Source organism: Acomys russatus, chromosome 21, assembly GCF_903995435.1.
Source record: "Acomys russatus chromosome 21, mAcoRus1.1, whole genome shotgun sequence".
Classification (NCBI taxonomy): Eukaryota; Metazoa; Chordata; class Mammalia; order Rodentia; family Muridae; genus Acomys; species Acomys russatus.
The window spans coordinates 6,001,574-6,018,651 of NC_067157.1; the positions used below are offsets into that span (position 1 = coordinate 6,001,574).

Below are 17,078 nucleotides of genomic sequence, written 5' to 3' on the forward strand. Positions count from 1 at the left end.
CGTGACTGACCGTGAGAGGGCGGCAGCCTCAGATGGAATCCCAAGAAACACGTCTACCAGAAATGCTCACCTGATACGCAGTGCATGAAAATAAACGCAAACACAAAACACTACTTCTATGTATTGCAATAATGACACTGAAGATCTTGTAGACAGCTCTAATTGGCAGCCTGATCTACAAGTCCTACAACAGCAAGCACTAAGGATGATGATCTTTGGGACCATTTTCCTAGTGTCACAAGTCTGCCTGTAGCATTAGAATCACCACAGTATTCACCAAGTGATGATCGATGCTGCCCTGCAGTCTTTCTCTTCCCCACTACCATACAGCCCATCAGATCCACCCTAAGCATTGAATACATTTAAAGAAATAGCAGCCTAGAGTGGGGGTACATGAGGCAGGAAGACTATCGTTGCCTTGAGAACAACCTGGACTATACAGTAAGCTCAAGGCCAACTTGAGACCCTGTGTCAAAAAAAAAAAAAAAAAAAAAAAACCCAAACAAATAAAAAATAAATAAGGGTTGACAGTGTAGTGCAGCCTAGCATGCACGACACCCTGGAGTTGATAGCTGGCATGGTACACACTGAGTGTAGTGGCACATACCTATAACCCAGGACCCAAGAGGTAGAGGCAGGAAGATCCAAAGCTCATGGAGACTGGCCACACAGAGAGTTCAAGGCCAGTCTGGGATACATAAAACCCTGCCTTAAAAAAAAAAAAAAAAAAAAATCCAGTGGACCTAAGTCCTTAGCAGAATATCTGTTAGGGAGAGACGGGGCTGCGCTTCAGAACACCCAAGTGCATAGCTCGCTCACATGGAGTACAACAAACACACTACATAACAACCACTTTTCGCCCCAGTATCTGACAACGGAAATGTTTCGTAAACAGTCAACTCCCTACGTTTATTCTGATGAAGTTGGCTCTGTTAGAGCCACAGACTTGATGGCAGTGTAGCGTTTGGCCACTGCCAATCACAAAATAGGACACCCTGTGCCAAGAAAACCTGGCAAGTGTAGTTGGCATTTGCTACTTTTTTTTTTTTTTTGGTTTTTCGAGACAGGGTTTCTCTGTATAGCCTTGGCCATCCTGGACTCATTTTGTAGACCAGGCTGGCCTCGAACTCACAGCGATCCGCCTGCCTCTGCCTCCCGAGTGCTGGGATTAAAGGCGTGCACCACCACGCCCGGCTGGCATTTGCTACTTTTTGGGTTCTTTTTTCCATTCTTTTCCACCCTTCCAACCCCTAACACTAGATATAAGAGAAAAAGGGATAGAGAGGAAAGGAAAGAGATCCTTGAATAAAGTCAAAGGTCAGAAATGGGGCGGTGTTTCTGTTAGACTACTTGCTGATTAGGGTCTGATCAAGTTCCTTGGAGCAAGTTCTGTTTTTTGTTTTTTAAGATTTATTTATTTATTATGTATACAGTGTTCTGCCTGCACGTACACCTGCACACCTGAAGAGGGCACAAGATCTCATTATAGATGGCTGTGAGCCACCACATGGTTGCTGGGAATTGAACTCTGGACCTTTGGAAGAGCATGCAGTGCTCTTAACCTCTGAACCATCTCTCCAGCCCCTTTGGGGCAAGTTTGATTTTCGACATCAGGATATTTAATTTCTTCTTGTTGTTTCTTCTTTGTGCATGACTACTTAACAAACCACGACCAATGGCAATCAACAACCAACCAATGACTCACCACTCCTCTTGGGGCTCTGGCATTTATATACCCTCTAAAATTCCAAATATCAAACAATTGCAGAAACTATCTACAGCTGACAAAATCATGCCTCTGCTAGAGCATGAGGCAAATCATAGTCAGCTGCTGTGCCCCATATCCCACACCAGGTACTGAAACAAAAACATATATGTATATATACACACACACATACATACACACATACATGTCTGGGATTACATCCTGCTTATATTTGTGTTTTTTAAAAGAAACCAAAATTCTAAAAACTGTCACTACAGGGAGGAATTGGTAAGGATGAATGGCCAGCTATGGCACCTCAGTTTTTACCATGTTCTTGGAATCCACACTAGTTAAGAACAATTCTCAACTACTAAAACTCAGTCCCCCCCAAAAGAAAGAAAACTGTTGTTAGGGCTAGTAACTCTTTTGTTAGCTTAATTATAAATATAACTTGGAGTCCAGTGGGAAGGAAGAATTTATCTGTACACCTGGTTTTTTTTTGGGGGGGGGTCACTTGCTTCTTGAACAAAGGTTTAGTTTCCACCCCAGTCTCAATTCTGGTCCCTTCAGGATAGTAAGAGACTGAGTTATTATATAAAACCACCTGCTACCACCCAGGAAGAAAGAGCGTAACAGACAGAGGAGGAAGACACAAGTGGAAGGAGACCAGAGAAAGGAGAGGACGTGGCCCTCTGCTGGTTCATTAGTGGTGATGGTTAAACACACGCCTCAAATAGGAGCAAGCATCCCGGGGCAGACAACTCTCCCCAGCAACAAGGAGCCAGAGCAGCTAGGACTCAGCACCAGCTTTCTCTTCCTATAGGTCAAGTGCAACCAGCATAGGAATAGTGCTGCATCAGTCAGTTCCACTGTTCCACTGCTGCGAGGACACGCTATGCCCAGAGCAGCTCTTATACTGGAAAGCATTTAATTGGGAGCTTGCTCACAGTTTCAGAGGCTCAGTCCACTATCATCATGGCAGGGAGCTGACAGACATGGCACTGGGACAGTAGCCTTTACACCCTGATCTGAAGGCAGCAGGCAGACAGAGAGGGAGAGTCTGGGGCTGGCCTGGGCTTTTGAAACCTCAAAGCCAATGCCTAGTGACACACTTCCTCCAATAAGGCCACACCTCCTAATCCTTCCCAAACAGTCCCACTAACTGGGGCGGTTCTCCTTCCCCTTCCCACAGTTAGGGAGCTTAAACTAGTAGTTCTAGCAAATGTGCCCCAACTGTAACAAACTCCATAACTACTCAGGCCACTTATGCAGAGTGGCAGCGAGACAGGGCTGACCCTCTAGTGAAACAGACACAATTGCACTTTCCCTTCTTCTCCAGTCTACAGCATCCCAAAGTGAGCCCATGAGGTTTCCCAGCAACGGGCGCTGACACGCCCTCTTCCTTCAGGGGCTGATGTTCTCTTCAATTCTATCTCCTACTAAATCTGTACTGTATGCTAAGGCACCCTTGTGCCCAGGACACCCTTCCTGCTGTTTATCCTGAGACATGTTCTTGGCTACTTTCCTAAGAATAACAAACACAACAGGAGGCCTAGGGACTTTCAGAAAGAACCAGAACCAGCTGAAACACAACGGACCCATTTAAAAATAAAAAACAAAAACAATTAAACTAAGTGGTTTGCATTTGAACTGCTGAATTTCCTCTTTGTCGTTAAACACAGTCACTAACTACTGTGTTTGGATGAAGCAATTAGAGGGTTTTTTTTGTTTGTTTGTTTTTTTAACGGCATGTTCTCTGGAGTAAAGCCAGGTTTGTGGTTTCCCTAATAAAAGTAATCGATGATATGTTTAGAAACATGAATTATCCACAAGTGATACAACTTTTCTCTTAATAAAATTTGATTTTAAAAAAATGATTGCATTTCATGTGACTTCTCCTTTGCCTGAACGTTGTCTGTGCATCAAGTGCATGTAATGCCTGCAGAAGCCAGAAGAGGGCACTGGATCCTCGGGGACTGGAGTCACAGCCCATTGTGGTGTCTCAAAAAGAACCTAGGTCCTCTGGAAGAATAGCCAGTGCTCTTAACCTGACAGCAAAACAATAATTTTTTTAATGAAAATATACTTCAAAAAACCAAAAAATCTTGAAAAAATGAAATGGTAAGCAAAGTTACATCCCTGAAATGACAATGCTAGTGGAGTGTCTACATTAGAACCCTCCACCTCCAGTTGTGCGCATACAAACACTGTAGAAAGTGTCATTTTTTATGGCAATATATTATATATACCAATGTGTCTGGCTCCTTTCTAAAAAGAAATTATGGTCACTTTCCCCTTTTCACTTGGTCTAAATGAGACACGAAATAGGGTCAACCTTCCTCAGAGCCAAATCATACCTGGAATTTTTCACCTTTGTGCATCTGTGTTGATCTGAATTCGGGAGAATCTATAAAGGCACACGGGTAAATGTTATGCAGAAAATGTCCTCGATAGGATACCTTCATTCTGGTAACAGAAGTCAAAAAGTTAACACATAGCGCTTCACAAAACAAAAACAAAAACAAACAAAAAAAAGAAGTAATTCTTTTTAGGGCTGAAACATCATAGTAATATGTTTGTACTCACTTTGAAGATTCCACAAGTGATGGTCAGTTTAAAGCATGCCCAGAAACCCAGGTATTTTTTTTAATGACACCAGAAACAAACAGCACCCGTTATTAGCTCAGCCCATGGTTACCACTGTCACTTTTACATTTGGAGTGACTATATAATTTGTACACAACAGACTCTGAGACAAAGAGGAATGTATTGGTAACTACGCTTCAGGGCAGGGACAGTGGCACACATCCACAGATCCAGTTACTCAGGAGGCTGGAGCCGCTGAGTCGCCGGAGCCCAGAAGTTTGAGACCTTATCCAAAACCACCACCGAATGACACAGTAACAATCACACCCACGCAATGTCTGTGACTTCACTCAGATGATCCGTATGCACTGTGATATCCAAAGCATAAACATATCACCTTTGCAACAAGCACGAGCTTCTTGAATTCAGTTTAAATGCATTTCCGTTTTGACTTATTAACTTCAAGCAAAAAAGTCAACATGGTTTAAAAAATATATTCACTGTAGAAAATGTGGGTATCAGTAAGATTCAGGGGCCTGGTGTCTGCTTAGCTTCGGCAAGCTGCCCCACAGCATCCAAATTTCAGTCGCAAAATTGACCTTCACCAACACACAGTCACTGCTTCCTCCACTGGCTGGCATTGCTTTCTTCTATGCATCTCCACAGAGGCTAAAAACGACCCAAGGCACCCCAGGAATTCCTATATCCACGCCCACTTACCTTCCCCTTAGGAGAATACTAAGACGGTCATCAACCGAGGTCTTATCCTCTGTGGCGTACGTCTGGCCCCTTTTCAAGGTCTGGATCACACAAAACTGTCCAGTCAACCTTTTAAACAAGTCAGGAGGGACGCGGAGTGGTTCAAACAATCGGTGGTAGACACCACCCAGCTCCTTTTCGATCTTGACCTGAAAGACAGGGATGCCAAGGTCCCGCACTAAAGCAGTCCCCAAACACTGAACACTGGCTCTCGAGGGCAGGATATGGGATTTAAGGATAAGCCAACCTGTGATACACACCAGTGGCAGGCTGTGCGTGGTCGGTGGGGACCTAGAAGGTTAGCAGTGGTGTAAACTTAATTCTCTATTTGCTAAAGGTATCCTGAAACTCAAAGTCAAGTTGAAGAGCCTGGTGTGTGGGGGGGGGGGGGGGGGGAGGAGGGAAGGGATGAGACTGGTCATACCTCTTTCTACTGACATGAGGCAACAGGAACGTCTGGATTTTGTCAAATCCAGCCCTTTCCTAACCTTAGCAGCAGTGCATAACAAAGTTTGTTTCAAAGGTAAAATTACCCTAACTTTTAAATTACGACCGTGAGAAAGTAAGAATTAATGTAAAAACAAATTTACAAAATAACTGAGCATGTTATCGCCAAGTGACTGTTTACCTCTGTCGATGCAGGAAAGCCCACACCTAGTGCTGAAGTTACTGCCTCTCATTTCCTGGTTCACAAGCAAAGTAAAAGAGAAGGGAAGGGAGAAGTGAGACCCCCCTCCCCCGCAATGAGTGAGGCTGGCTAGCAGGTGAGTAGACAGTGCAGTGTCCTCTTGTCACGTGCCCGGTGTCTGCACACAGCGGTGTCCTGGAGCCACAATGATCGGGCGCACGCACGGATACTGCACTGCGCTGTGGACAAACTCGGTCCCACATGACTAGGCGCATGGATACTGCACTGTGCTGGGGATGAACTTGGTCCCAGGGAAGAAGCTCTGACAGACACTGATGAAACCCGCAGACCAAGAGCACAAAAGCTGCCCTGACCTAGTGGCACTCTAGTCTGTCCCACTGTCTAATTTGGATGAAGAATCTTATTTATTCAAGTGACAGTCTGAGAAACAAAACAAACAAGAGGCCAGACGTTGGATGTTCCTCCTGATGCTTTAATCATCAGTCCCCGAGGAACTTTAAATTTGGGGTTCCGGATGGAACTGTCTCCCTCATCGTTACAATGTCTGCTTCCTCTGTGTACCACAGCTCTGGTAGGGAACATTTAACACGGTTTCTTCACAAATGTGTTCCACTTCCAGCCCTCACAGTATCTACTGTGTCTGTGATGAACACAGGACCTGTTACAGTCTAGTAACCTGAGCATGCCCTGCCCTTCCTTTACACCTCAGCTCAAGACTCTGCTTCCTCATGAGGTTGCCTACATTCTCTTCTTTGGAAGCATTCGTTCGTCAAAAGTGTCTCTGAGAACCTTCAGTGCACATAGGGCCACACAGTAGTGTGCAGGGTTACATTATTGGCTGTCCCATAAGAGAACTACCCTACCCTCCAGCATCAGTAGGCTTGGCCGTGTCACTAGCTTTGGCCAATGAAATATGAGCTGAAGTGACACATTTATCCTGAGCAGATTTAATTTTGTTTATTTGTCTTGTTTTTTAAATTTTGTGTGTACATATATTTGGTCTGCATTATGTGCATACAGGGTCCACGGAGACCAGAAGAGGGCACTGGATCTCCTGGACCTGGAGGTGCAAACGGTTGTGAGGAGCCACGTGGTGCTGGGAACTGAACAGGGGTCCTCTGCAAGAGCAGCCAGTGCTCTCATCCACAGAGTCACCTTCCAGCCCCTTGAGCAGACGTCTTAGGAGACATCAGGTGTTTTTCTGACCTTCCGTATGGCCCCCTCTGCCATGAGAATGCACAGTCCAAAGAGCCCGCTGCTTTAGCAGAGACCCGGAAGTGAGTAAGATGACGGGGTAAAGCCAGTGGTGCTGGTCAACAGATAAGGGGTGAGAAGAAGAGCTCATTGCTGGTCTGCATCACGGACATCTTCAGATCGTCCCTTACACAGCCTAGCCCAGAGAAAAGCCGACCAATAGGGCAAAGCACCCAAACTGAGCTGTTGTCTGTGTGCACAGAGGTTATGGAGTAGTGGAGTGCCCACAATATACATCATCTTACTTACGTGTGAAGTCCTTACTTTCTAACAGTTTTCTACATTAAATACAGAGCTAAGGGCGAGCATTACAGTCTTAGGTCACCGAATGCTTGTGCTTGAGACAGCCAGTGAAAACGTTTGGCGTGATTGCTAGGAAGCCAGGTGCTTTCTACTTTGTTTTTGTTTGTTTGTTTCTCTGCTTATGTTTTTGTTCTCTCTCTCTCTCTCTCTCTCTCTCTCTCTCTCTCTCTCTCTCTCTCCCTCTCTCTCTCTCTCTCTCTCTCTCTCTCTCTCTCTTTTCCTCCCTCCCTCCCTCCCTGCCTCCCCCCACCCTATTCACAGCTCCAAGCTGACGTCAAACTCACTGTTGTAGACCAGGCTCACCTTGGACTGTCACTCCACCTGCTCTGTAAGTGCTGGGATCACAGGTGTGTGTCACTGCACTCAGGCTTGTTAGATTACTAAGAACACGTAGTAAGAAAAGCCACTGTTGACAATAAAAAGGTGGGGCTGGAGAGATGGCTCAGAGGTTAAGAGCACTGTCTGCTCTTCTAAAGGTCCTGAGTTCAATTCCCAGCAACCACATGGTGGCTCACAAATCATCTATAATGGGATCTGGTGCCCTCTTCTGGCCTGCAGGCAAAACTCTGTATATGTAATAAATAAATAAATAAATAAATAAATAAATAAGAAAAAGGTAAGTATGGGCATTCTGGTAAATAGGCCCCAAAAGTGCTGATTCCTTTACATGAGTATTCTAGGCTTAAGAAAGATAATAACCACTATATTAAGAAAAGAGAACAGACCATTTGCAAGTCATTAGTATGGGACAGGAGTTGCTTACCAGTAATTTTATAATTAAGCAAAGATATTCCCAAGTGATAAGTGATTAAACCAGGAAACAGTCACATAATATGCCTTTTTTTTTAAAAAAGACAGTATTAGTTATAGTTTTCATTGTTCTAGTGAGTTAACATTTTGAAAATTCATTTGTTAAATTTCACAGATTTCAAATGTTTTTCTCTCAGGCATTTTTATATAGAAAGCTCAATATTCAGAGAGGGACTAAGGTTGTCAAGTGATCACCTGCAAGTCTCAATTAAGTACTTTTAAAAAGCTTTCATATTTAAAGTCACTTTCTTATTAAAAAAAATTTTAGTAATTACCGGTCTTTTCTTGTACAAAAGATATGAAAGATGCAAAATATTGATACCCAAGAACACAGAGTTCCAGATCACCATATCCAAGGCACATCGGTAGAGAGTGGCCCAGACCACATACAGGGTGCATCCTGTTGAAGGACACAGTCAACAGGTTAGATTCTTAAACAGACCCAGCAAACAGCTTAACTCAGCCCCCTCTGTAGAAATACCTAAGGCAAACACCACATTTTCATTCTAGTTTATAACTAAAAACAGATTACAAACCAAAAAACACACGCTTTGATATTTCTAGAAAAGTTTTGATGTTGTTTTCGGGACAGGGTCTCATAATGTAGTTCTGGCTGTCCTGGAACTCTCTGTGTAGACCAGGCTGGCTTTGAACTCACGGAAATCCACCTGCCTCGGCCTCCTGAGTGCTGGGATTAAAGGCATGTGCCACTGTGTCTGGATAGGCACAGTGGATAAAAAATACATTTTAAAGTAGTAAAACACTAGTAATGTACCAGCTAAAGAAAACCACAGTTGAGATTTAATACTGCCTTATGGTTTTCATATAGTTTCACTTAAAACAAACCTACTCTGTGTACAAACTTAACACGTATACTTATGGCAAAGATTTTCCCATCTTATTAAAGTTCTTTGTAAGGGGTTTAGAATGACTACAACAGGCTTAAATGTAACTCATTTAACCATCTGCCTCTGGGATTTGGAACACCCACATACACATTCCATACACAGTACACCACACACAAAATACAGCACATACACACATATGCAACACAACACACACATACACACAAAGCACAGAACACACCCTACACACACAGAGACACACACATACACACCACACACACAAACATGCAACATAACACACACCCTACATAGTTTCTCTGGTTTTCCATGATTTTTCATTGTATTCCATTCTGAAGGATCTCATTTGAAGTGGGGGGCTGACAGTATTCTACCAACTGTGCTACATTCCTGGCGCTAGATTTTTAGGTTTTTTTTTTTTTTTTTTTTAGACAAAAAAAGAGTGTCTCCCTTTGTAGATCAGGCTATCTCTAAATCTCTCTGCATCAGCCGCCCATACACTGGGATCACAGGCACACAAGACAGCACCTATCTAAGGGTATCATTTTGAGTAAGTAACAAAAGCAGCCTTATATGGAAAAGAATTCTCCATTTATGACTCTTTACTTAACTGGAGCTTAAGGTGAAACAGGGGACTGAATGGCACAGCTTCAGATAACACTGAAGAAATGTTTTCCGAAAGGTTTCTAGAAACTTACAAACCTACTCGTTGGGAGCACCAGTATTGAGTTGTCAGTATTATTTGAAACTCCTCTCCAGGCACAATGGCACACACCCTCAATGACAGCGCTTGGGAGGCAGAGGCAGGTAGATCTTTTGTGAATTTAAGGCCAACCTGGTCTATAGTGAGAGGCCCAATTTCACTGTGATTTTTTTTTTTTTAAAAACCTCATTATTTGATAAGGGATTGCGTATGACATTTCATTTTATATTTCCGTGATTAGCCATGGACTTAAACACTCTATGTACTTGGGTGTTTTGAGACAAGGTCTCATGTGGCTCGCCTTGAGCCCTCAGTGTGGCTGAGGTTTTCACTAACCCACATCGCTTCTAGCTCCTGAGTGCTGGAATGCTCTGCTACACCTAGATTATGAGATGCTGCGCCTCAAACCCGGGACTTCACGTAACCTAGGTAAGTACTATACCAACAAGTGCTATTCACAGCCAAGGGCAAATATTTCACTGAAACTTTTTAATGACCTGACTTTGCACTGGGTGATCCATTCACCAACCGGCCTCTTCCTGCACTGTTCCCCTCCGTTCTCTTGCTTTGTATATCTCTACTTTCTAGTTTCTGTTTCTGTGGCTGAAAATGATGACTAAGACATATTTATAGATTCACATGCACACAAAAGCTAATTATTTACATTATGGGCAACGCCGGGCTTTATTACATTGGAACACCGGAATAAACCCGATCCCTTCACTTCCTGGGCCCCAGTTTCCTCATCTATGGACGAAGGTATCAGGCTAAACAGATGCTTCCTAGTACACTTCACCTCCACAGCTCTTGTCTTGATATTTATACCCTAGATTAAGGGTTCTCCTCAGCCAACGACATGTTCCTGTGATCCCAACCTTAGTGAAAGTCACACCACCACCCCAGGAATCCCAAAAGGTGACTCCGAGCTAACTTCCCGTCTCTTCCTGTCACTTTTTGTATATTTCAAGCATGAGAAGCTAGTCTTCCTTTGCACTATGCTAAAATGTCTTCTCTTCTGGGCCGTTCATCAAGCTCACACTTAAGAGAAGCCCTGGTCACTTTCCCAAAGCCAGCTGCAGCTGCACTATCATAGAGGGACCTTGTCTTGCATTACCATGAAGCCTGTCACCACTGTTTGCTCCAAACACTGAGTACAGGCCTGCAGAGCACATCTGACAGCCTACACTGGGACTGCCCATCTGTTCTCACAAGGATGGAGACTGCCTTCTTCACTCTTTGTCGGATTTATTATTACAAGAGTCATAAAAATCACCTAAGTAAATGGAGAATCAAGGGGAGGAACCCTACCAAAAATTTGTTACGAGTCACTGGATAAAATAGTGGAGTCTATTGTTTGATATTCTGATGTGAATAAACTTAATGTGTGCTCAGTCAGTTAATAGGGCCAATATATACACACACATACACACACCCACATATATATAATGTACATGTTATACTTGAATTATTATATATGGGAATTGATTTTTTTGCCCCCAGTATCAATTCACTTGCTATACCAAATAGTCTTGCCAAGTCATAATGGTTGAGACACCGCTTACTCTGCTGCAGGCGCTATCCTAACATACACCTACAATAACCCTAGAAGGTGGTTTTATTTTATTTTTTTTCTTATTTTTTAAAATATTTTATTTAATTTTAATCTATGTGCATTAGCGTGAAAGTGTCAGATCTTGGAGTTACAGACAGTTGTGAGCTGCCATGTGGGTGCTGGGAATTGAACCCAGGTCCTTTGGAAGAGCAGGCAGTGCTCTTAACCACTGAGCCATCTCTTCAGGTTTTATTTTTACTCTTCTTTGATACAAAGGGAAACTGGAGTGACAGAAAATTAAAATCATGTGCTCAAGTTATACAGTTAGCACGCTGCGGAATTAGGATGGGAGTCGCGCGCTCTGGCTCCAACACCCACATACTGCACACAAACGGATTCTCTGCCATGTAGAATCTGAACAGTACAGGCATACACAGCTCATTCCCAGTAAGAACCGGAGACGCTCGCCGTGTGACCTACATCCTAAGTTAGGATAACAAAAGACCTGCACTTCTTGTGTGTAATACACCTGATAAGAATACTCTAAGCATAGCCGGGCGTGGTGGCGCACGCCTTTAATCCCAGCACTCGGGAGGCAGAGGCAGGCGGATCGCTGTGAGTTCGAGGCCAGCCTAGTCTACAAAGTGAGTCCAGGATGGCCAAGGCTACACAGAGAAACCCTGTCTCGAAAAAAAAAAAAAAAAAAAGAATACTCTAAGCTAGCTGGGTGTGGTGGCGCACACCTTTAATCCCAGCACTCGGGAGGTAGAAGCAGGCGATCGCTGTGAGTTAGAGGCCAGACTGGTCTACAAAGTGAGTCCAGGACAGCTATGACTACCCAGAGAAATCCTGTCTCGAACCCCTCCAAAAGAAAATAAATAAATAAAATAAAATAATAATAATGATAATAATAATAATAATACTCTAAGCTCTTAGTACAAAGTCAACTCGATGCCCGATGCACAAGTTATTCCCCACGAGGGTGTCTCACCTGTGGAGAGCATCACTCTAAGCAGGATCATATGGAGGTGAAGAGTGGTTGGAATGACCAAACCAACTGCAAAACAAATGTTCGCTACATGAAAAACCAGATGATGAATCTCTCTCCAGTTTTCACAACTTGTCTCATTGGAAGGCACAGGAGTGATACGTTCTAACTCAGAGGTAAAACCTATTAGAGTTGATCCCGCCAACGGGCTGGACTCCGTATAATTCATGTCGAAAAGTCCTATAAAGAAAATACACAGATAGTCATAACTGGAAACTGCATCTTTTACACCTAGGACAGGTGATATGCCAGAAATCACTGTTATGAATCACGTGCTGGCAGACAGTCTTCCGGTCTTCTGGAACTTATTAAGTACATAGGTTCAGACTGCAGTCCTGTCACAAAGTAAGATGTCCTTTTCTTTATCTGTCATAATGATCCCGCCATTTGCCTTATGATGAAACGAAACATCTAGGAGAGTGCATGACTATTACGACACGCACACACACACGCACATGCACACACACGTGCACACGCATACACACATGCACACACACATGCACACACACATGCACACGCATACACACATGCACATGCATACACACGCGCACACACATGCACATGCATACACACGCACACACACATGCACACACATACACACGCACACACATGCACACACATATGCACACGCACACATGCACACACACACACATGCACACACATTCATGCTTAGAAAAGAACACACATATACTTGAAGAGGATGAGAATTAGCAAGTATAAGAGAGAGAAAAAAAAAGAGAGAGAAACACCAACATCTATGAACCACAATGGTTTAATAGTCTTCAAACTATTCACACTGGAGACCAAAGCCAATCACAGGAAAAAAAAATTATATATATATATATATATATATATATATATATATATATATATATATGGTTTTCTGAACCCTTTAAAAATGAATATCCTCATACTAATTGCTTAAAAGCTTAAAGTATGTAGACGGGCTCCATTTTGTGCCAGTGTTAAATCATTGCCACATCCCTCCCCTAATCTGTGCACCTAATACATAACCATATACATTGCTAGCACATACACACATATAAGGAGCTTAAATAGCATTTAAAGTTTCTTTTATCTGCAATAAAAGTTCCTTTATTATTTCTCAAGTATCTCTAGTTGGTGGCATCTCACAAATCAAAAAGCAGTAAGTGTACAGTTTATATGTAGGAAAGTCCATGAATATACATTTGGCTCTTTAATATTAAGCATCATAGCAAATAGATTTCAAGTAATATACATGTTACACCTATTTATATGAAGCTTAACACAAAGCAACATTCTATCCTGTCTATTATTATCCATTCTTGGTGTCTACTCCACATGCACAGAAAACAGAAACCTTCATTATTAATTACACAAATTTGGTTCTTGAGAAAAACTATGTAGGTTTACAGGAGACATGGGTTAATCTATTTCATTTTTTAAAGTCAAATGAAGACCGAAAAAAATCTTTAAATTTAATTTAGAAATATATCTTTCAAAATAAAGAAATTCACAGTTTTAACATAATAAACATTTTAGGTGGTATATAGTAGATATGGTTTGGACATCTTGGAAGGACATTAGACAAGTATATGTATATCTTAAGACGGCAAATAAGTTTATGAATATAAAGTGAGTGAGCCAAAGTTTGCTTTTGTGACATTGTTTTGGGGTGCTGAGCACCACACACAGGACTTTAAATATGATAAGGGATTACTCTACCGAGGAGCTACCTACCCACCCCACACACTACACAAAGAATAACAGCTGATTTAAATATCGATTTAGTCCAAAAAGAAAAACACGAGAATTCAATTACTTCCCAAAAGTCTTATTAAAAGCATAAGCTTAAGCCGGGCGTGGTGGCGCACGCCTTTAATCCCAGCACTCGGGAGGCAGAGGCAGGCGGATCGCTGTGAGTTCGAGGCCAGCCTGGTCTACAAAGTGAGTCCAGTATGGCCAAGGCTACACAGAGAAACCCTGTCTCGAAAAACAAAAAACAAAAAACAAAACAAAAAAAAAAAAGCATAAGCTTATTAAATGGGGGTGGGGGGGGGGATCAGGGCTGGTACCAAGGACCTGAAGTGAGCCTGGGAGCCAGTCATCCCTGCCCCTGTTGTTACCCACCGTCCAGTAGGAGGCAGGGGTGGTCCATCCTGATTTACACACTCCCAAGGCCTCTCTGCAGCTACTGTCACCAAGGAAGAGACTAATGAGATCACACACATACGTTCATAACACATACCTAGAAACCATTTTTCACTCACACTTTCCTGAGGTCGGGTCAGCGTCTATACCGCAAGCCACTAGGGAGCCACCTAAGGTAGCGAACGTTGCTTTCTCTTCAATCTGGTTTTTTCCCCCACTTGGACTAGAGACAGCGGAACTACATGGTCTGAAGAACTCCTCCGGGTTTTGATGTTCTAAAACAGACTTATGTCCTAAATCAGCACCAACTCCTCCTCATATCTCCCCTGTGTTGCCTCCTAACGTGGCCGCAGTTCACGCCCAGACTCTTAGAAGCGGCATTAAAAGCTTACATTTCTGGCCAAAGGAAACTGATGAGAAAAACTATAATCTGGCCCCCCCCCGCAAAAACTATTAATAGCCATTGAAATGTACTTATTATTTCTGCGGGGATCCGTGGGTGCACATGCCAATGGATAGCTTGCTGGAGAAGCTCCCCTTCCACCATGCAGATCCTGGGGATACAACAGAGCTTGCTGGCTAGTGCCTTTACCGGTAGGCTGAGCTTTTCACCAGCCCTAATAGTCAGTTTTAAATGTAGGATCATTTACTGTAAGATATTTTGATATGCTACACTTTATTAAAGATACACAAATTATAGAAGTAGCTGTAGGGTATATAGATACACATATAAAAGCGCCTTACTGTGAAATGCTTCTTATCTGTCATAAAAAAATCAGATTTTTAAAATATATATTTAATGATTAACCTAACGGGTTTGGGCTTGCTTAATAGGTTTAAGTGGCCTACACTGAACCGCTCTTACACAGAGGAGGAGTGGTGGGTCTAATGAAGAAGGCTAGATTAGTGAGGGAATATGTAAACTGTCAGATTAATTTTGACTAAATGAAAATGTTACCTTACCCTTATCATCAGATCCTCAACGTCTAAATTACCTACGGTAGTAAAATCGTGCCCATCTATTGGTTTTTCAGATAGACATCTGCAGGTCTGACTAGCTGGAATGAGGACGCCAGCATTAAACCTTGACCAAATTACAAAAAATGAAGATGAGCAGCAATGAGTAAAAAGCCGTAAAAGTAGACGCAATTCACTGTCATTTTTCTCGGAGCCTCCGCGCACCTCCGGCGGCCGGCAGTGTCGCGTGGCAAAGAGCGGCAGGTTTCGGGGGTCTGTGTGGCAACCACGCGTTCCTCCAGGGCTTTGGAACGAGGGCGCGGGCCGGTGGCGAGGTCCCCCGGCTCCCGGCCAACTGCACCCTCACCCCGGGACACGCTCACCTCGCTCTTTAAACTGTGTCAGCGACCACAGCTCCGCGCCCCGCCGCTATCGGGCTCCGGGCTGGTGAAGGGCGGCTGCAAGGACGGCGCGGGCCAAGTTGCTCGGCCGCTCGGGGCCCAACTTTCCCCGGTGAGCCGGCGCTCCGGCTCCTTACCTGACGTGTCCCGCCCGGGAACGGGCGAGGACGGCGCGCACAAAGTTTGCGACGGTCGCGGCAGCTGGGAGCGGCAGCGGCTCGACGGACTCGCGGCGGCTCCCCAGGCGGCGCGGCCCCGGCCAGCTCCCGGTTCGCGGCCGCTTTGACTAAAATAGGCATCGCGGCGGCCGGCTGGGGCGCACGGCGCACGCGCTGCCTGGGGTTACCCCGCGGGCGGAGCCCCGCGCCCGGCAGACCCGCCGCCCCGGCCCGCCGCGTGCGCGCGCCCGCCTCCCGCGCCTCCTTGTTTGGGCATGAGTGGGGACGCGAGCACGCGGATCGACCCCGGCAGGGGAGGCTAGGGGAGCGCCGGGGATTGGGACAGACCCTTGCTCCTGCTCGCGGAGAGCTGCCCAAGGCTCGGAGAGCTCTGTGGCGCCGCGACACCTGGCAGCCCAGCCTGAAGCGTGGACCCCTGCGACCCCACCTACAGCCACTGCGCTGGATTTCAAAGAAGCTTGCTTGAGTGCTAATCTGAAATTCGCACGCCTGGATTGAAGCGAGACCTGTCTCGTAGGCCAAGCTGAGTTTGAATTTGCCACTTAGAATTAGGACCAGAAATTGGAAAGAAAAGGGGCGGGGGGAGTCGAGGGTGAAATGGACGTATGCTCCAATCCGTATTTGTACTGGGTAAGAAATGCAGAAAGATTACAGTAATGAAAAGTCGGTGGAGTTGGGGCTATAGGACAATAAGAAGGTTAAATGGGCACCCGCTTTCTACCATGGGTCTACTGGCGACATAATTCGCACCAGTTATTTGCCTCGAGGTAGTGTGTAATCAGAGAACAAAACAGGCCACCGCTGTGTAAAGGTGTATTATAGAATACCCAGAGGTGCACGTTGGTCCAGTGTCCCTACTAGAGAACACGCCTGCTCTTCCAGAGTCAAGTAGTACAAATCAAGTTTCAACCCGTCTGCTCTAGTTGGCTCTGGGGCACTCCCTCAAAGGCCTCCGTGTTCGCGGCTTGGCGTGGCCCCAGCCTTACTGAACTAGAAGAACCTTCTAAGCGCTTACTACCGCCAACAGTCTGAGTTTTCAGCTCTGCAAAGCAGAATGCCATAGCCTGAAATCCGTTATCCCAGCGTTCCCATGGGAACAAGGGAGAATCCCCGGAAACTCCTGTGGCACAGCAGAAAAACTAGTCTCAAACGAAGTGAGATGATAGGACTGCGTGG

The 17,078-nt window shown here is 44.5% G+C and overlaps 1 protein-coding gene across 1 annotated transcript in view; it reads right to left on the bottom strand.

The window, feature by feature from the left end:
• Window positions 1-12,433, bottom strand: part of Bves (blood vessel epicardial substance) — a 31,501-nt gene extending 19,068 nt beyond the window's left edge. Inside the window, exons 1-4 of the mRNA XM_051164454.1 lie at window positions 12,176-12,433; window positions 8,342-8,466; window positions 5,012-5,199; window positions 4,063-4,171 (exon numbers count right to left, since the gene is read on the bottom strand). Coding sequence (XP_051020411.1) covers window positions 4,063-4,171; window positions 5,012-5,199; window positions 8,342-8,466; window positions 12,176-12,401 — 648 coding nt within the window. The 5' untranslated portion in view covers window positions 12,402-12,433. The remainder of the gene's footprint in view (window positions 1-4,062; window positions 4,172-5,011; window positions 5,200-8,341; window positions 8,467-12,175) is intronic.
• Between the last annotated feature and the right edge of the window lie 4,645 nt (window positions 12,434-17,078).